The sequence below is a fragment of the Nicotiana sylvestris genome, chromosome 10, assembly GCF_000393655.2.
Source record: "Nicotiana sylvestris chromosome 10, ASM39365v2, whole genome shotgun sequence".
Classification (NCBI taxonomy): Eukaryota; Viridiplantae; Streptophyta; class Magnoliopsida; order Solanales; family Solanaceae; genus Nicotiana; species Nicotiana sylvestris.
Window position 1 is genome coordinate 95,853,285 of NC_091066.1, and position 20,176 is coordinate 95,873,460.

Consider the following 20,176-nt stretch of genomic DNA (forward strand, 5'->3'; position numbering starts at 1 on the left):
ATCATTTTCAAGGTAAACAATAGTATATATAGATATATGTGTAGAATGGCCTATGTTTTACGTAATTAAGTTGCTTTACTGCCACCCTTTTGATGAAAAAGCTAGTGTTCATGTTTTTTCGAAGTCGGGGATATTTTAGTAAATTTATGCACGATATAGTTAAATTAAATAATAAAAGTATTATTTAATAATAATAAATAATATAATATATTCAAATATTGTATTCATAAAACATAATATATTATAAAAAAATGTGTGACAATGATCCAAAAAGAGTGTTATAATCTGACCCGAACTAATCCGGTCCAAATCGCCATCCCATTCTATTCCCCGAACTATCGCCCCCACTCTCCGTACGGCGGCCCTACACTTCCACCGCACTCAACACATTGTTATGGAAGCTGTAGTGCCATTGAGAACCACCTTTACCGCGACGGCAACTGCAGCGTCGACGGCAAGACCTAGGCTATCATTCCAACCCCTTGCCAAGAATTTCGCATTCTCCAGGTTAATTCCAGCCGGAATTTCCATGACTGATCGAGCTCGCTCTTCGCTGCAATGTCCCCCCGTTCGAGTTCAACAGGTAGCTTCTTGAATCGTGCATTCATTGTGTTATGTGTAAGTATTGCGTTATGATTGCCTCTAGAAGATCGAATAATCTTTTCATTTGTCAACTTCTAACGCTTACCAGTTCGCATCGCATCAGAGTATGAGAGGTAAACCATGTAATCTGTCGGTATGCATTGGATAGCGGTTTTTAGTCACTTAGAACAAAATTTTACAAATGTAGAAACTATATGAAAAACACTATGACTCACAATTTTTCTAAATTTAAAATATTGGGATAAGGAGCAGAGAAAATTGGCATAAACAGAACAGGTAGCGGAAATACTAAATATTCTAATTATTCACTGTTATAATATTCAGTAGAGCGTCTCTTTCTATTGATGATGCACCAGCTTGAATTCACTTCAGGAATCAGTTTCTTTCTCCTCTGAGTCAGTGTTTACTCCACAACATAGACAGTTGAGATACAGTGTAGATCACATCGGGTAGGGCCATTCTCCCGGAGCTTGAAGCAAGTGTCAACAACAACAACATATCCAGTGAAATTCCACGAGTGGGGTCTGGGGAGGGGTAGTGTAGGTAGACCTTACCCCTACCTTGTGAAGGTAAAGAGCTTGTTTCCGATAGATTCTCGGCTGAAAATAAATAGTCGTGGAAAAGAAGCAGCAACAACAGCAAGCAAGGGAAAAAAAGAAAAGGAAGTAACAACAACAGAAAAATAGGATAACTGAAGCAAACAAAATGTAATACTAAAAATCTTAGAATAAGAGAGAGTGAGTTTAATACTATTACTACTGAAATGAAATGGAAACCGTGCGTCTACCTACTAACCCTCTACCCTAATTCTTGACCTCCACCCGTTCCTATCAAGAGTCATGTACTCGGTAAGCTGCAGCTGCGCCATGTCCTTCCTAATCACCTCTCCCCAATACTTCTTCGCCCTGCCTCTACTTCTCCTCAGATTTAGACTCTCCATGGGCAACCTCTCACACCTCCTGACTGGTGCATCAGTGCACTTCCTCTTCACATGCTCGTACCATCTCAGCTCACTTCCTGCATTTTGTCCACTATTGAGATCACTCCAACCTTATCCTGAATATCTTCATTCCTAATCTTATCTTCCTAGTATGCCAACACATCCATCTTAGCATTCTCATCTCTGCTACTTTCATCTTCTGGACATGAGAGTTTTTGACTGACCAATACTCCGCCCCATGCAACATAGTCGATCTAACTACCACTCTGTAGAACTTATCTTTAAGACTAGGTGGTACCTTTTTGGCACACAGGACCCCCGATGTGAGCCTCTATTTCATCCATCCCTCTCCAATATGATGTGTGACATCTTCGTCAATTTCCCCATTACCTTGAATTATAAATCCCAGATACTTGAAACTCCATTTCCTCCATCTCCTGGGGATAACTTGAGTATCAAGGCTCACTTCCATGTCGGCCTCATGGGTTGCATTGCTGAACCCAGCAAGGGTCAGATTTTAAAAACAACATAAAAAGATAAAACTGTTTGACTTCCAAATAGTTATAGTGTCACACAAATGGGACAAAGGGAGCATTGTCTATTTTGTAATCAGAACATCTTTGTATAGATCAGAAAATTATGTACGCACACATTGAGCCCTTAGGATCTTGAAGGTGGGCCCGAGAAGATTGCAGGGTGTTTTTTTATAGCGGTGGTGTTAGGGCTAGCTTGCGCGCACTTCAACTAAATCCACCAGATACTTATTACGTCTCACCAGCATTGGTACCAGGTAACTCTGTTCACCAAGGCTTTCACATATGGAAAGATATGCAGGGTTATTATGTCAAGGTTTTCATATTTTGTGGTCCATATCTCTCCCTTAGAATGATATACTTAAACATTTGATGGTCTGACAAATAAAGGTGCTTACTGAAATCCTATAAACTTACGTACATTGTCTGTTTAAAAGCATATCAACTAAGTTTGGTGATAAAATATGATTTTCTATTCATTATGACTGATTTAGAAAGTCTGACTGGTTAGATATAATTATTTGTGTAATCATGTTCATATCAATTGCGCATCGGGTTGTTTGATTTCTTAGAATTTATAAAAATCATGTCTTCTTTTTTATGGGGTGGTGATATCTATGTTCTACAATTCATATCAAATTGTTGTGATTGCACGTGCCTTATTTATTGACTCCTAACCTGAAACGATAAAAGTTTTCGTCTGATACCTGTTAATATTTCATTTCAATTTGAATATTTCCAATTGCCATTTGGCCTTTAGATTGTTTGGTAGCATCATAAGGATACATGAGAAATGCTGCTCTCCTTACGCGTAGTTCTAAGATGCATTGTAATTGGTCTGATTGAAGGATGGATCTGCGGTGGTTTCTGAAGACACCATTTCTGAAGAAGATGCTCTCAAAATAAAGGAGTGGGAAGTGGAGAGGTTGCAAGACGAAATAGCTGCAAGTCAGGGTATAAGAATTAGGAGGAGGCCACCAACAAGACCTCCTTTGCACTATGTTGGCCCTTTTGAATTTCAAGTGGAGAATGAAGGCAATACTCCATGCAATATTCTAGAAGAAATTATATGGTACAAAGACAAGGAAGTTTTGCAGGTACCTATGAGGCTCAAATCCAAAATTCTGCCTGAGAGTTCCTATGATAGTCATTCTTTGTTTCTGATCTATGAATTAAAACTGGAGGTTTGATTGCCAGATGAAAGAGAGGACACCTCTTTCCGCGTTGAAGAAAGCTATTAGCAGTGCTCCACCTACTAGAGATTTTCTAGGAGCTCTCAGAAGATCATATTCGAGAACTGGATTGCCTGGTCTTATTGCTGAAGTGAAGAAGGCTTCTCCAAGTAGAGGACTTCTTCGAGAAGATTTTAATCCTGTAAGTGTGATGTTTACTTTCATGTAAAATTAAACAAAAAGAAATCTTACTTTGTTAGACATGTATTCTTGGTCTACAGTTATTGAAAGTTCCTTTATAATTTTCACTTTTTTTTATGTTTGAAATTAGGTTTGAAAGCTAATCAGAGATTATTGACACACTTGGCATCTTTTTGACATAATTCTGTGCTATAGGATAGGATATCTAGTGACGAAATAACTATTGAATTTTATCTATATCTTCCATAAAGATAAATTGATGAACAAAATTCTCCCTATATATATATATATATATATATATATATATATATATATATATATATAAAGAAAGGAATTTGCTGACTAATCTCACTTAATTGTAAGTCATCTGAACTGTCTGGTGAAATATATTTAAAATTTTGAAAACAACTTTGCGATCTATTTCTTATGTAAATTAGAATATAAACTGACCATTAGGTTACAATGAAATAGATGAAGAATGATCGCTTTTTATCCTTCACTAGATTAGTTTGAGATCAAAATCTAGTTAGATGCATCAGTGTTATCAAAAGCGAAAAGCGCAAAAAAACTTAAGGTCCATTGGGGCTTTAAGAGAAAAGCACAAATAAAGCGTGGCTTTAATGAAGAAAGGCGCAAATGGAGAAAAAAATCCAAATATGTATGTGTAGTCCAAGACTTTGAATTTTAAGCATAAAAAGAGCAGCCCGGTGCACAAGGCATCTCATGTTCATGTAGAGTTCAGGGAATGGCCGTACCCCAAGGGGTGTGATATAGACACCCTATCATAATGCAAGCATTAGTGGTTGCTTCCAGGACTCGAACTCGTGACTTATAGGTCACACAGAGATAACTTTACCATTGCTCCAAGGCTCCCCTTCAAGCATGAATAACAAATATATGGACAAAGAAATGAAAAGAGAATCGACAAAGTGAAATATCAATTGTTTAGTGTGGACTCTTCAGGATTACGCTTAGAGCCTTGATGACGTCACTAAAGCGCCCGCTAAGCCACGCGAAGCGCTCAACATGTTTTGCACCTTGCTTCAAGCGCACCTTTGACAACACTAGAATGTATTTGTAGAGAGGTTTAACTATTTCTAACTCTACTGCCAGATTGATTCACCCATTTCAAGCACTAAAATATTTGACTGATCTAACAGTTCCCAAAACTTTTTAGTTGCAAGCTTGGATTAGGTCAGATGGGTTTCTTTTCCACCTCATTCCAGAAAAAGGAAAAAGGAAATAAAAGAAGGAAACTGATTATTGGTCGCCATGCAGTTCAATGTCAAGGTAAAAGAGATCTTCAATTAGTATTGGTAGCCGCCTGTCGAATCCCCGTTTCTTAGCTTCAGCTGGTTTATAGTTTTCATTTTACATTGGAAGAGCCACATCTATCAGTCAAATATGCCTTATAAAAAATAAGTCCAATATAACTTTATAAAAAAATGGAAAAATAAATAAATTTAGAGAAGTCAAATGCTAAAAATGGCCATCTTTGCTTTCTTGGAAATTCTTCAGATGAGATGGCGGATCTAATGTTTGTCTGCTTTTCCAAACCACACTTCTTTTCTTTGTCAACCCTGTAAGTTGGAAAAAATGCTACATTTATCTAGTCCTGCATCATTAAGCAAATGAAATCTTGCTCGAGCACAAGTTTTCAGTAGTCACGCTGGATGCTTGCAGCCCACAAAATTGCTCCTCCTTGTAAATGTGGTCTTCATCGGGGAATTATATTTATTGGAAGTAAAAGAGCCAGATGCCAAAAAGGCATAGTTTAAGTCATATGCGAGATTACTATTTGTTTCTCATGAACTTACTTGAAAATAAACAACATCTATTCAGGCTTTTATTACCAATATGAAATAGGATTTGCTCGATGAACTCACATGTGAACTCACATATAGCTCATGGTCGTTGACAAAGAAACCTATCCTTTTAGTCAAACCATCGTCAAAGTGAGTTCAATGTTCCAGATGGACCTTTGCTTCAAACTTTTTATGTTTATTTGACAGGTAAAGATTGCCAAAGCTTATGAAAAAGGTGGGGCAGCGTGCCTTAGTGTTTTGACAGACGAGAAGTATTTTCAGGTAAAATTTCATTTTTCAAAACTCTTGAGAAGGTTTGTACTCTTTGTACTATGAATGACTATGGGAAATAGTGAAATCCTCCTGACAAGCTGATTAGGATATATGAAAATGATGATTTTTACATTCTTATTAGTCGTCACTTTTGGAATGGTATTTCAGAGGAATGTCATATTCCATCATAGATTTGCTTGTAGACCATACTGGTGAATCAGGATGTGCTTAGACATGATTTTCTCTTTCATATTGACACATTACTTCATTTGATCAATTAGGGAAGCTTTGAGAATCTCGAGGCCATAAGAAATGCTGGAGTAGAGGTATGCAGGTTAGCTTAGAGTTTGTTATACAAGCTATAATTTATCAACTTCTCCATTAAACTCCACTGTTTGCAGTGTCCTTTGCTGTGTAAAGAATTTGTTGTAGATGCTTGGCAAATCTACTATGCTCGTATTAAAGGTGCCGATGCAATTCTTTTAATTGCTGCTGTTCTACCAGATCTTGACATCATGTATATGACTAAGATCTGCAAATTACTTGGATTGACGGCGCTAGTTGAGGTAAAATTTTAATTTCTTCACTCTTAGTTTTTTATCCTTTGCGCCAAAAGGGGAAAATTTATCTTCGATTCATTGACATGTTGCCAGGCTTTTGTTTTACATTTCGTTAACCAAGAAGCGGAAAAAAGTGAAATTACATTTTCTAAGTTTGGTAAAATGATTCATGATGTATTATGTTTGCTACAAGTTTCTTTCATGTCGAAAGCTCTTCTGTAGCTGCATATGTTTGCTTTGATTTCCCCTGTATTTTCGATGTAATTGGACATTCTTAGCTGATGGATGAGATTCTCATCTTTCTTTGCCTTGATTCTGTTTCCTTTTCAAGAGAAACAACATCTCTTTCTCAGCCTCTATTTGTTTCCTAAATTCTTAGCATATTCAATTGTTTTTCCTGGTTGTTCATCTTCTAGGTGCATGATGAGAGGGAAATGGATCGCGTCCTCGGAATTGATGGGATTGAGCTTATTGGCATCAATAATCGAGATCTTGGTATTTGGTTTATTAATTCTACACTATTCATTGATTATTACTTGGTTGCGTACATGCCGTCAATTACTATCAGGAGACAAATTGTTTGGCTGCCTTTAGGGCAAGTGAAAACTGTACAAGCATAGGAAACCAAGTATAGGCGCATGCGTGTCAACTTAACGAGATCTTGGTATTTGCTTTATTAATTCTACACAATTCATTGATCATTACTTGTTTTGCATACATCTCAATTATTGCCAGGAGACAAATTGTTTGGCTGCCTGTAGGGCTAGTGAAAACTGTACAAGCATAGTAAACCATGTATAGGCACATGCATGTCAACTTTATGCATAAATTGTTGAAGACTTATTGCCTCATAATTTAACTTCTTATGTTATCAGGAACATTCAAGGTGGACATTAGCAATACCAAAAACCTTCTTGAAGGAGAACGTGGGAAAAGGATCCATGAGGAGGGCATAATTGTAAGAACTTCCATGCGTATATTTTATAATTATTATTCTTTTGTAATTTGTTCTCTCAATAAGTTGTGATGTTTCTTGATACTTTAATTCTCTAGGTGGTTGGGGAGTCTGGACTCTTTACACCTGCTGATGTTGCTTATGTACAAGAAGCTGGTGTTAAAGCAGTAAGTTGTCTTAATAATCTTGAAATCCTTACTGCAGACTGCATGTGGTTACTGCACAGTAGATACTAGGATACATAGTCATTGCTATTCTGAAGTTACTTCACTTAGTTCCTTTTGTCTTCATTTGACAAATCGTGTTATCAGTTAGTTGTTTTCATATGCCATTTTTTCAATATTATATGATGCATATATCATAAAGAAAGAATTACAACTTTTGCTTTCACTCTCTCTTCTTCTTGCATCTTCTACATATGCTTCAAGGGGCTGTGTATTTTCTGCTTCTCTCCCTATTTGCATTGTCAGAAAATTGAAGAGTAGAAGTCTACCATTGAAGGTCATTCAAACCTTTGCTTTCGAAAATAGGATTTTTGAGTATGTTAGTTGTTTGGATTTGGCGTTGTTCCAATTGATTGAAAATATCAAAAGGAGTTTAAATTTTAAATTTGAAGTGATTTGGAGTAGATTTGAGCAAGATTGAGTTAAATTTCAGAGAAAACGCAAGGTAGAAGACGAAGTCAGTTTTTTGTATAATTTTGTATAATCTTGTATAATACTCCCTCCGTTTCAATTTATGTGAACCTATTTCCTTTTTGGTTCGTGCCAAAAAGAATGATCTCTTTCCTTATTTGGAAACAATTTACCTTTATGCAATGATTTATAGCCACACAAAATATATGTGCCTCATTTTACACCACAAGTTCAAAAGTTTCTCTCTTTTCTTAAACTTCGTGGCCAGTCAAATGGGTTCACATAAATTGAAACGGAGGGAGTAGTGTATATGAGTGTATAAACACATCTTATACACTATTATACACTTTTATACACCTTTATACAAGCGTCTGTAGACGAACTTCTTCCACGATTTTCAGTTACAATTCTTGTTCAAAACCAGTCCAAATCTCCACTAAATGACTTCAAATTTTATATACAACCTCCTTATACTATTTCTATCAAGTCTAAATTTAAACTCACATATTTTAGCTTGTTAAAAATCTAATTTTTACCACCCAAATAGATTTGGTTTGTTGAACTAATATTTGAGTCACAGTTACTGATTCAAAAATTAACTTAAAAGCTTGAGCAATCTTTTTTAAAAATTATATAGTAATTTCGAGAATCCGTTGGAGTTGAATGTTAAGTATTAGCCTATTATTTTTGGGCTAGTTGGTTGTAAATTGAAATATGAGCTATAAAGTTGAAAGTAGGGAGCCTAGTTGTTCTTATGTGAAATTTTCCCTATCATAAATGTCATTGGATTTTGTAGGTGCTAGTTGGAGAGTCGCTTGTAAAACAGATGGATCCTGCTAAAGGAATAAGTGAACTCTTTGGTAAAGATATTTCTTGAGAATGTCCATCCATTTAACTTCGTAACTCTTTCTTGAAGAGAGTATTGTTGAGATTCTTCGCCACAATCATTCCCTTACAATATGTATCACAGAGGTCTTCAATGGAAAGATGCATAATGTAGACTGCAGTTTCAATGGGAATACCTTTCTCAAGTGCTAGTTGTAGGCTCCATTAGATGTGTATGAATTGTGTATTTGTGTTCTCAGGACAACTTAGAGTATTTTGCAGACGCTCTTGTAAAAACAGATAAATTGGGGCAAGAGATCATCCTTTGACTCCTAATATGAATTATATCCTTTGTGAATATGCCTTACCATCCAAAACCTTTATTTGGCCTGTATTTCATTTTGCATTAACTGGCTTTCTCTTGGACCCGTGCCTCCTTAGAATTCATTTATTTATTATTATTCAAATTTTGGTTTTTATCATAGATACAAGAAGATTGAATTTAAGATCAGCCAGGCATGTCAAGGATTTAGCCATTGTCGTTGGTTTGGATCTGAAAACTGAGTGGAAAACGAGTCTTATTACAGGAATAAATGAGTCTTCAAGCTTAGTGGACTTGATACATTTAGATATTCAGTGAATTAGTCAAGGTGGCACAAGTTGCTGTACACCACCACTATAAGAAAGAATTGCATTTTTTTCGTTTCCAAACTTTTTCGATGTCGTTCTTTCTTGCTTTGGGAACTTTTAATCCTTTGGTTGAGCAACAAGTTAGGTATGAATTAGCGCAGGTATTAGTTATGCAAAATTTATAATGCAAATATTATTTTTTATTGGACATTTTTTTTAAAACTAAAAATGAGATATAAAGGAGATTGATGTTGATTTTGAGGAAAAGATAAAATTATACCAATTGGGTTGTTAACTTAGCTATACAAGCTCAACATACAAACAAACAACCACCCCGACAATCATAATTTAACATAGAGGAGGTAATAAATAGTGAACAGGGCTAAAATACTCCGAACGACCGGCCGGATCATTACATCAATAATTTATATATATATATATATATATATATATATATATATATATAAAATTTAAATTGGGTTATTAAAAAGATTCAATTGAACTCGCGATCGATTATATTCTTTGCCTTACTAACACCTTTATTATTAATCTCTTGGCTAGGGGTGTCAATGATTCGGTTCCATCGGTTACTTTATAAAATTTATACCGTACTAATTTTTCAATTACTTCATTTTATATAACCAAAATTAGACTTTGAAAAACCGTCCCAATTCTCGATTTTTATTCGGTATCGTTACGATTCGGTTAACTTTCAGTATTTTTCTTAAAATGTCATGTCAGAGTCACTAATCAAAGTTAGAACGCGATAAGATACATACTTACTTATGATTTCAACAATACTCTCTATACATTTTTTTATAGTTTAAAAGACGTTGAATCAAGAAAATATGAAAGATAGCCAAAATAGAAATTTATCTCAGTAGTCTGCTATAGCGTATGAGAAATGAAGTAAAGACAAAAAAATATAGATCATACGAGTTGGAATGTATTAATCAAGATTGGACTCAAAATCGAGTCTATTAGAAGATTAAGTATCCAATAAGAAAAATCTAAATCACAGTGAGAGTAAAGATATTTAATACCTTATGGTTTGATACTCAAGATCGCCAAATTACCTGTGGCTGTTCAAGATGCTAGCTAAAACTAATTTAGTTTCAATAGGAGTAGCATGATAGATTTGAGAGTTAGAAACTTTCTCATTTTATACTTGTTAGATGGTAAACGTTTCATTATCATTAGGGCCAAGAAAAAAAATATTTTATTATTTTAAACATAATATATAAAATATATTTTCTATATAAATTATTTGATATTTTTTGATTTATTTTTGTAAAATAAAAATCTGTCGTAATTATTGGTACTATTATAAATTTATTAAAAAAACCTCGATTGTGGATATGATCTTTTTTAAAGATCCATTAATACTCCTACTCCTAGCTTGTCTGGACACCAAACGGCTCTTACAAAATTTAGAGTCCGTTTGGCCATAATTTTTTTTTTTTTTACTTTTTTCTAAATTCTTTATTTTTTTTTCGAAATCAGTAGTTGACCATCAAATTTTCAATTTTCACTCGAAGATAAATTTTGAAAAACTCAAAAAAATTATTTTTCAAAATTTTTACTCAGATCACTCACAAAAATTCAAAAACAATCCAAAATTTATTCATATTCAAATAAGCTCTAATTTTTCAAATATCATTTTCGTTTGAATTTTTTTTTTCCCTAAATTTTACAATTCTTATGCCCAAACGCCCACATAATATAATTGTTTTTCGACCTCCAAATCCCCTTTCCTAGTCCTAGAGGGCAAAAAATCTAAGAAAAATCCCCAACAAAATCTTGGACCATCCGCCGTTTCAAACCTCTGCCTTTCTCCTCAGTCCTCTTCATCTTATCCTCTCTCCCTTCTACTCGAAACCCTTCCGTAGAGAGGCATAGAGAAATGTCGTGTGCAACAAAGCCAATAATCAAGCCTTCATCCATGGCAACGAACAGTTGCCTCATTTCTCTTCCTCCCCTCTTTGCCACCACCACAAAATCCAAATCTTTTGCTTACCCATATCTCTCAAACACATTAAAACCCATTAAACTCCTCCACCTTTCTTGCACTTATTCTCCTTGTATCTTATCCCCAAAAAAGAAAACATCAGTTTCTGCACTGCAAGAAGAAGAAAACACCCTTATCCTTGACGGCCAAGGACAAGAATCTGGAGACTTGTTTAACTTTGAACCTAGTGGTGAAGAAACAGAAGAAGAAGGGTTTGTAGAGGCAGTTGGAGATGCTGGGGAGAGTGATGAGGTTGAAGCAGACGAGGAGGAGGAGGAGTTTCAAGAACCACCTGAAGATGCTAAGTTGTTTGTTGGGAATTTACCTTATGATGTAGACAGTGAAGGGCTGGCTCGGCTTTTTGAGCAGGCTGGTGTTGTTGAGATTGCTGAGGTAACTATTGACACAATTTCACTGAGAAGTTCGCATCTTTCTTTTAATTTTATTTCAGAGGTTCTTGAAATTGAACGTAGGAGAAAATTATTTATTTATTTATGAGGAGATACATGTAGAGCTTGAGTCTTGTAGACACTGTCCTAAGAAACTATTTCAGCAGTCTAAGAGGATTAAAAATTTAAGCAAACAAACCAGCAAGTCAATATTGAGCTGATATTTTGTTTTTACAGGTTATTTACAATAGGGACACTGATCAAAGTCGTGGATTTGGTTTTGTGACAATGAGTACGGTGGAAGAAGCTGAGAAAGCTGTGGAAATGTACAATCGTTATGTGAGTTTATGTTAGCCCTTTTTTGTACTAAATCTTTGTGTGAGAAGCTTATTCTTGCATGCCGCGTGCTAATGTGTTTATTTGGAAAAAAATATGGAGAAAGAAGAATTATACAGAGATAACAGTTAGATGGGATTTGAATATGATGTTTACTGTTTTGTATGGCTTTGAGCTGTTTCTTGTGAAGAGACCAGTATAACAATTCAGTCATTTTGTGGTTACAATAGATGAAGCATAAAAACATGGGACGCAAGCATGGAACAAAAGAAATGTAAGGGGTGGTGAAGAAGTTTAAAAAATTTGTATAATTTAGGAGCTTATTGCTTGTGTGATTTATTCTTCTGGTGTACGCGATAAAATGTGAAGGATTTATACATGTGTGTGTATCTATATATTGCTTAATTAAAAATTTGAATAGATTCTTGTGAAAATTCGATATATGAAGCACAAATACTTTGATATGTTTCCAGACTACTTCAGTAGTGTTTTGATTTTTCATTTTCTCTATGAGTAGGATGTCAATGGAAGACTCTTGACAGTCAACAAAGCTGCTCGTAGAGGAGAGCGACCTGAGCGTCCGCCTCGGACATTTGAACAGTCTTACAGGATCTACGTAGGCAATATCCCATGGGGCATTGATGATGCACGCCTTGAGCAACTGTTCAGTGAACATGGTAAAGTAGTAAGTGCTCGGGTAGTTTATGACAGAGAAACTGGCCGGTCGCGAGGTTTTGGTTTTGTTACGATGGCAAGTGAAGCTGAAATGAGTGATGCAATTGCAAACCTTGATGGACAGGTAATACACACACAGATTTCTCACACACAATCAAAGTCATGCTCATTTGTTAATTCATATTGTCTTTGAAGAGTTAACCAGAAAAGGAAGCATGTCAATTCTCTCAATCGCCTTTCATATTTTCCATTGTCTAAATTTTCATTTTTCTTTTCCGGCAGATCAGTTTTCTAATTAAGCTATTTTATTTGGGTTTCTTTGATAAAATCCAAACTGAATGCTGGAAACTAAGGGCAAAATTACGATAGTGCGAAATTGTAACAGCTATATTATAGAGTATAATTATTCTTTTCACAACGATAAGCAAGTCGACATTAAAGATTGTTGTTTCTTTTACCTATAGTTTGTTCATCATACTTATTCACTCAAAAAACCCCTTTTTGTCATTACCTGAGTTCTTACTGCACTAATTTAATTATGGCATTAGCAATGCATATGTGATGTTAAATGTTTAAGATTAAAACAAAACTCCGATATGATAGAGTAAGTGCATGAGTTGTTGGAGAGTCAGATAAGCTAATTTTTCAAATAAGGTATTGTTGTTTATTCAACTGTGTTTATACGTTAGAGCCTAGAGGTGCATTACAATGATATTTAATTGGTACATAAACGATGAATTTATTCAGTGGTAAGAAACATGTGAAGCTTAGAATATCCGACAGTATGAAATATTATTGTTGTTCTGAAGGTTATCTTACATCTACAGCCTAAATCAGATTTATCCATTACTACTTTATCTCTTAATAAAGCTGGTGGGTTTTGATATTTTCGTGTGGATTTCATAGTTAGGATATATTTGTTTGACAGTGTTGACTTGAAGCTAACAATTCTCTCCACTGCTGGTATATTACAGAGTTTGGATGGGAGGACAATCAGGGTAAATGTTGCTGAAGATAGATCCAGGCGCAACACGTTTTGATTTGATCAAAGGTTCATTTGTTCTATAATCATAGCGGTCACAATTCTGCAGCTAAGAGTGTTTTTTCTTATTTTTTTTTTTCCGGAATTTTGGTTAGGCGTTTTCCATTTTAGCACTTGCTTGTAAGCTTTGAATTCCAAGTTTTGAACCCTGAATTAGCAATTGCTTTTATATAGATAATGCGTCTACTACTATTTTTTTTCTTTGTTTTGCTTTCTGGGAACTTCAAATTGGTGGATGAATGTTTGTGGGTGGACAAAATTAGACGTAGAGATGTGAGAATTGGAGTGAGTTGTTACTAGATATAGCATGTAGCAAACGTTCTTGTATGGACAGCATGGCTTGCTTTGCCAAAGAATTTGCAGGTTACTTAACACTGCATATGTTAATTTGTAAATGTAATCCCTCAAAATAGTAGCTATATGTCACGTCCTTAGTCTTAAACTTAAGCGCACGTGCGGCACTTGGCAACTCGCTCACAATCTTGCACTCCTTGCTCACGTTCTTGTTATGCCAAGTCAACCATACTATACTCAAGATCGCTAAGAAATGTTAGAACACATGAGAATTGCCAAAGGAATAACCCCTATTTATACTAATCACCTAGGGGCTAATATGTAAATAATAATTATTTTACAAGTCCTTCCATATTTACAACTAAGTCCCTTCTTTAGAATATTCTAGATAGCTAGATTCTTCTAAAGACTTTTCTAACAATTCTATAGGGTTCTAGGTCTTCCTAAGGAAACCTCTATATTTTTCTGGAACCTTCCTACAAATGCAGAAATATCTAGAATTTTTCTAAAGAAATTCTCCATAGTTCTAGAATATTCCACCAAGATCTTTTCCCTAACTTATGTAACCCTTCCATATAACAAAAATATATGCCAAGTGTCACCTATGTGGCATGATGGTGTGGCGGATCATGACATATAAACCCATAACTTTGAAAATATAATGAATTTCATGCTAAAAAACTCGTATATTGAACTCATGAAATTTAAATTCTGAACCACCTTTGCTCCCAGATCGGCTAATCTCAAATATTTCGCACTTCCATTTTAGGTTCCTCGGGCAGCAACATATTGAAGGGATGTTCCTGAAATGTTACCCTGTATTTTTATGTTTGCATTTTCACGCCAAGTAACCAAGGGGATTTTCGATTCACCACCACCATATGAAATATTGTATGCACAAGACTCTCTTAGTATGAGAAATCTAAATAGAAACTAAAACAGTACCATTTCATACATTGATTCATCATTCTAAGAGTTCGTAGAGCTAGCTGTAGAAAAGAAAGCAGAAAAAAGAAGAATTAGTTATACACAGTAAACTACGACTGTTACCATCACAAACCAACAGCTGAATTTACAGGCCCTCTAACTGTGAATGCCGACTAGTGAGAGGAACATAACGGACACAAGTCTCACTTCGACTGCTGATCGAACCATCTGAATTCTTGTTTATAACCTGTAGGTCTTGAAAAAAAGTTCCCACTGGAATCACCATCCTTCCTCCGGGCTTCAACTGGTCTATGAGATCTTGTGGAATATCTCCTGCTGCTGCTCCTACGTGAATAGTCGTAGGGTGCATGCTCTGGCCAACCCTTCCTCCCATCTGTTATAATACACATAAATCCCATCGACTGATCCAGGGAAAATAGTCAAAGTAGAAACTAAGAAACAAGGTTAAGAAACATCTAAAACTTCTCAGTACATGTAAGAATAAATATTGACTATTGACAGTTGTTAAGTTGTGATCCATAAAGAGAGACAACATTCTTTAAGTAGTGGTATATTTCTGAATTCTTACGCTTCGTGCTGGAAATACAAAGCTATAAACCATACCACCAACATGCAGTGAGAGGGAGCCGTCTTTGATTAAGGGAGCTGCTGCACTTTGTTCGACATTCTTCATTGACCATGCAACTAACTCCGGGATATGTTCAACACCAACAACTCGACCTTTTGGTCCAACCATTAGTGCAAAACATGCTGTGAGATAACCAGTTCCTACAGAAAACAAGCTATTCAGAAGCCAGTCCAAGTGCCAAGTAAAATCAGCATCCGCACACTCATAATAAGTAGATTTACTGGAGAACGGAATTTTTAAGATGGTCAACGGCTGTGAAACAGTTCAATCAAGGTACAAAGCACTCAAACCATTGGTTGATTGATGAAAAACAAGGTAATTTCACCCTTAGCCAAGCCAACCTATCCTTTTAGCAGGCAAAACTAGCTAAAAGCTTTTAAATAATAGCTTAAGACTTCACTAACTGGATGGTCCATAGATTCAAAAAATCTAGTTGGTCAGGATGTTTAAGTATATTATTCAACAAGCTTTCTACTGATCCCACTTTGTTGGTTTAACTACTCTGAATCCAACATAACATAGATAATTTGGGGAAATAAGAGGAAAAAATTTGAAGATGGTTCATTCTCAATCCAACTACGGGTGATCTCCCAGAGTCATGGAATCAACCAAGTCTAGAAAACTCAGAATCAATAAGCAGCGACTATTTGCCATATCAACTGCATCCGATGGTGTCACTTCTGTCACCCACCATGTGAAAACCATGCTACTTATGGTAATAAACCCCATGCTTCTAGAGCTTGTAAATAGCGGTTTCTTATTCCTCATAAAGCAAATTACAATAATAACTTAGCAGTTGAATATGAAAGACACACATTTAGCCACATATACAGCGACATCCCTCTTAATACCTTCCCCCCAATAGTGAAAGAAACAGTATCAATTTGCTAAGAGATTGCAGGAATAGCGATGTCGAAAATCACCTTAACCGACATCAAGAGCATGCATGCCAGGCTGCAACTTGTCCTCCAATAATTGAAGACACATAGCATGCATATGAGGTGCTGAAATAGTGGCATTGTAACCTATACTCGCGGGGCTATCAACATAAGCAGGGGTTCCCTCAGGTACAAATAAAGCCCTGTCGATAGTTTTCATTACTTCCACTACTTTCTCAGATCTGATCCCTCCATATCTCTGCAACTGCTCAATCATTCCCTTGTTTCTGCTAATTGCAGTTCCACTCCAATATTGCTGTCGACAAACATAAAACAAGAGTGAGATGAGAGAGACATTGGCCCATCTCCTGACTTGTTCAAGGTTGAATGGGAAGGAGAAAGAATGCACATTAAATAAGACATAGTAAATAAGACATCATAACTACTGTCTCAAGATATAAGAACATTTGATGTGAGATGCATTAAGAAGATCTGCTTCCCAAATAGGTCCTATACATAGCCAACGTCCATTACTATTCAAGTACATCCTACACAAATTAACAGCCATATTATCATCATCTCTGTATTTTTTTCCATATTAGGAAAGAAATTCAAAAAGAACCTAGATCAGTGGCAATAACAGCTTATGACTTCACGGTGGGGTAGGAATTTAAGAAAATTATCAGGTCACATAGTCAGAGAAGAAGAAGTCTGCTTTAACCTTATTTGCTAATCAAGTACTTGGGTTAGAAATGGTAGAGTGATTGAAATGAGGTAAAATCCAGTTACTGAATTAGAATTAGTGAAGTTAAGGACATAATTTCAAGGGAAGAACCCTTAAACCATACAAGCAAAAGTGATTATGAAGTCATACAAATAACTCATTACTCTTAGTGGCCAGAGACTTAAGGTAAAACTGTGATGGCAGCTCATAGCAACGCAGATCAGGCAACATCAAGCATGACAACCGAATTTTGTCCGTTATCATTTCATAAAGCAGCCTCAAGACAAACTCTCGTTTAAAGCTACTTGTATTGGCGTTATGTGAAGAAAAAAAATATATGCAAATTATAAATGTTAAAACTTCATTGGATTCTAAAACTGAAATTAAGTTAAAGTTCTAATCAGTTTAATATGCATGAACTCTAAATACATTAATAATCTAGAAATAATTCCAATTAAACTCTGACGACTTTTTATAATTCTTCAGTAACTAAGAACAGAACAAATGATTAATAACCCAAGAATTAAACAAACAATTCTTTAGTAAACACAAAAAATACATACATCAAATCTACCAGCTAAAACTACAAATCCACAACTAAGAACTAAATAAAAGAGTAAATACTTCAAGATTTACTAATTGTTTCAATGCTAAAGGGCAAAAATCAAATTAACCAATAAGGTTTCATTGGAAAGATGGTTTATCACAATATCGCATATCAAATTGGGGTCCAATAGTCACGCGAGAGAATAGAATAACCATGATATTCACATTCTGTGATTTTTATTTCCCAAAACACAAATAACCTCTTCTTTTCGGAAAAGAATTTTGACAGCAAAGGTTGCACATTCAAGAGATTTCTTGGTTTGCTTGACACTGCTCCATAGTTTGGCTTGTGCCAATATAATGGGATTCACCCCCTTAGTACATGTACCAGTATTTTATTTTATTTTTTTAAAAAAAGCGCTACTTCATTAATAGTATAATTTCTCATGGAAGGAAGCTTGGACCATCCCCCTTGGAATTAGCTCACTAAAATATGATCTCAAATAGATAAAACGAAAGTTAAACACTGCAGGCTTGATAAGAGACAGAAACTAGTACCCAACTTAACTTACTAAATGTACGTAAATAACTCGACACCAACATAACCTCAATATACTAAATAGGAGTATGAATTTTTTAACAGTATCTTCAGGTAATGCAAACAACTATGATAACATTTTTAATTTAAAAATTCCTTAAACATAGATATTAACCAAATGCTGTACCAGCACAAACGAGTGTCAATATTTTTAGACAAATAGAAGAAAGAGTCCAATATATGTGAGGGTGTTTGACAGTGCAAAGAGACTTTAGAAACGTCTAATCTAAAAACAAAATATAGTCATTTGTGGTGTTAAACGAGAATTTTAAAGTTAAATTATTTTTAAATATATAAACGTGTCCCACAGATTAAAAAAAGAAAAATAAATTGAGACGAAATAAGACATGAAAAGAGGAGAGAGAGGGAAGGTGTGTACCTCCATCGAGGAGAAGAGAGGGAAGATTTTAGGATTAGGGAGACGATAGAAGGAAGAGGAAGCGAGGAGGAGAAGAGGAGATTGTAGTTGAAGGTGGCGAGTGAAGGTAATGGAATTACATGCCATTGCAACAACACTAAATTAAAGACGGCATCTTCACTCTCACCTTAATTAATTTAGCTTCGTGTAAGCTCTTTCGCACCAACACCTGATGAACAGGTTTATCGCACCAACACCTGTTACACCTCTGTCCCATCTTTACAAATTACTACTATAAAATAGGACTCATCGGATAAGTGTTGCCTATCAGATAGGAATTCAAGGCAATTCAATTAAATTGGAAGAGCCATGGATAACTATAGTTCATGGGTAATATATACGTGTTGCCTCTTCGTTATAATAATATTAGGGCAATTGACCAAGATAAGTTTCTAAGCTACATTCAACACAATCCAAAATAAGACAACCATTTCACCAAAAAATAAATAAATAAGACAACCATAAAATTGGCTGGCATGTCTACATATTTTTTACTAGTTTTTGGGATACGCATTTTCCACGTCTCATGTTAATGAGTAAACAATGTTAAAAAATAGCAAAACATGATTGTTAGTGGCGGAAGTATATTTTTCAAAAAATAAAATAAAATAGTAATTAATTAAAATTGACACATATACAATATTTTCTATATCTATCTATCTATCTATCTATCTATCTATCTATCTATCTATCTATATCAATATCAATATCTATACTATATTAAAAATACGAATCCCTTTAACAAAATATCGTTTGTCTTTTTTACCCTTTAAAAATTAATTTCACACTAGATAAAATAATCAATTAATTATTTTCTAATTTTTGACAATAAATATTTAATTATTTTTTAATATTTATGATTTCAAAATAACTAAAATTTGTGTGTTAAATTTTTTCTTATTTAAACTATGTAATGAAACTAATTTATAAAAAGGAAATAACTCGAAAAATAACATTATTTTTGGTAAAATCTTCGCCACTTTCAATTTATTTTAGGTATACAGTCAGACCTCTCTATAACAGTATTCCCATATAACAACCATTCACTATAAAAGTCAAGTTTTTCTCAGAACGGATTTTTAAATTATATTTTACCTCTCTATAACAACTTTTTACCTATAACAGTAACAAACATATTTATAGCAGAACACTCTTAAATTACCCCTCTATAACAGCCATATAGAATCTTTAAGTTTACTAATAGTGATTCTAAAGATATGCACACAATCTTTTCTATTGAACAAAGTTTTATTTTGCATAAGACATAAGATTTCAAGATTTGCACATGATATCTTTTCCATTGGACAAATGTCAAAAATTATTTAGATAGAACATTTAATTGTTAAGCTCTTAGATTGTCTTCAAGAGAAATCTATCGGATACCTTCTTGCCGAAAATTTGGATAGTAAGATAATGAAATATACGGATCAAGCTACAATTACAAAGTTCTTCCATTAGTTTTGAAAGAATTTATTTTCCTAAAGCTTTTAAATGTCTGCCTTAGGGTTGAAATATTTATACATTTAGTTATGAATTTATTAATAATATATTGGATTTCTT

General features: G+C 34.8%; 2 protein-coding genes and 1 pseudogene across 2 annotated transcripts; 2 read left to right on the forward strand and 1 right to left on the reverse strand.

Moving 5' to 3' along the window:
- Window positions 1–269: 269 nt before the first annotated feature.
- On the forward strand, window positions 270–8,862 carry LOC104227038 (indole-3-glycerol phosphate synthase, chloroplastic-like). Its single transcript, XM_009779166.2, has 10 exons — window positions 270–583; window positions 2,925–3,173; window positions 3,274–3,450; window positions 5,462–5,536; window positions 5,809–5,853; window positions 5,929–6,093; window positions 6,504–6,582; window positions 6,963–7,045; window positions 7,141–7,209; window positions 8,474–8,862. The coding sequence occupies exons 1-10, from the start codon at window positions 395–397 to the stop codon at window positions 8,552–8,554; spliced, it is 1,212 nt and encodes a 403-aa protein (XP_009777468.1). The 5' UTR covers window positions 270–394; the 3' UTR covers window positions 8,555–8,862.
- Window positions 8,863–10,919: 2,057 nt separating this feature from the next.
- Window positions 10,920–13,717, forward strand: LOC104227036 (31 kDa ribonucleoprotein, chloroplastic). The gene is made up of 4 exons (NM_001425493.1): window positions 10,920–11,533; window positions 11,767–11,868; window positions 12,383–12,664; window positions 13,515–13,717. The coding sequence occupies exons 1-4, from the start codon at window positions 11,036–11,038 to the stop codon at window positions 13,578–13,580; spliced, it is 948 nt and encodes a 315-aa protein (NP_001412422.1). The 5' UTR covers window positions 10,920–11,035; the 3' UTR covers window positions 13,581–13,717.
- Window positions 13,718–14,823: 1,106 nt separating this feature from the next.
- LOC104227035 (protein-L-isoaspartate O-methyltransferase 1-like) lies at window positions 14,824–18,975 on the reverse strand (annotated as a pseudogene).
- Window positions 18,976–20,176: the final 1,201 nt, after the last annotated feature.

Coding starts and splice junctions, on each gene's coding strand:
- LOC104227038 (XM_009779166.2), top strand. CDS start 395: ATGGAAGCTGTAGTGCCATTGAGAACCACCTTTACCGCGACGGCAACT. Junction 584..2,924: donor CCCCCGTTCGAGTTCAACAG/GTAGCTTCTTGA, acceptor GTCTGATTGAAG/GATGGATCTGCGGTGGTTTC. Junction 3,174..3,273: donor AAGACAAGGAAGTTTTGCAG/GTACCTATGAGG, acceptor TTTGATTGCCAG/ATGAAAGAGAGGACACCTCT.
- LOC104227036 (NM_001425493.1), top strand. CDS start 11,036: ATGTCGTGTGCAACAAAGCCAATAATCAAGCCTTCATCCATGGCAACG. Junction 11,534..11,766: donor GTGTTGTTGAGATTGCTGAG/GTAACTATTGAC, acceptor TTGTTTTTACAG/GTTATTTACAATAGGGACAC. Junction 11,869..12,382: donor TGGAAATGTACAATCGTTAT/GTGAGTTTATGT, acceptor CTCTATGAGTAG/GATGTCAATGGAAGACTCTT.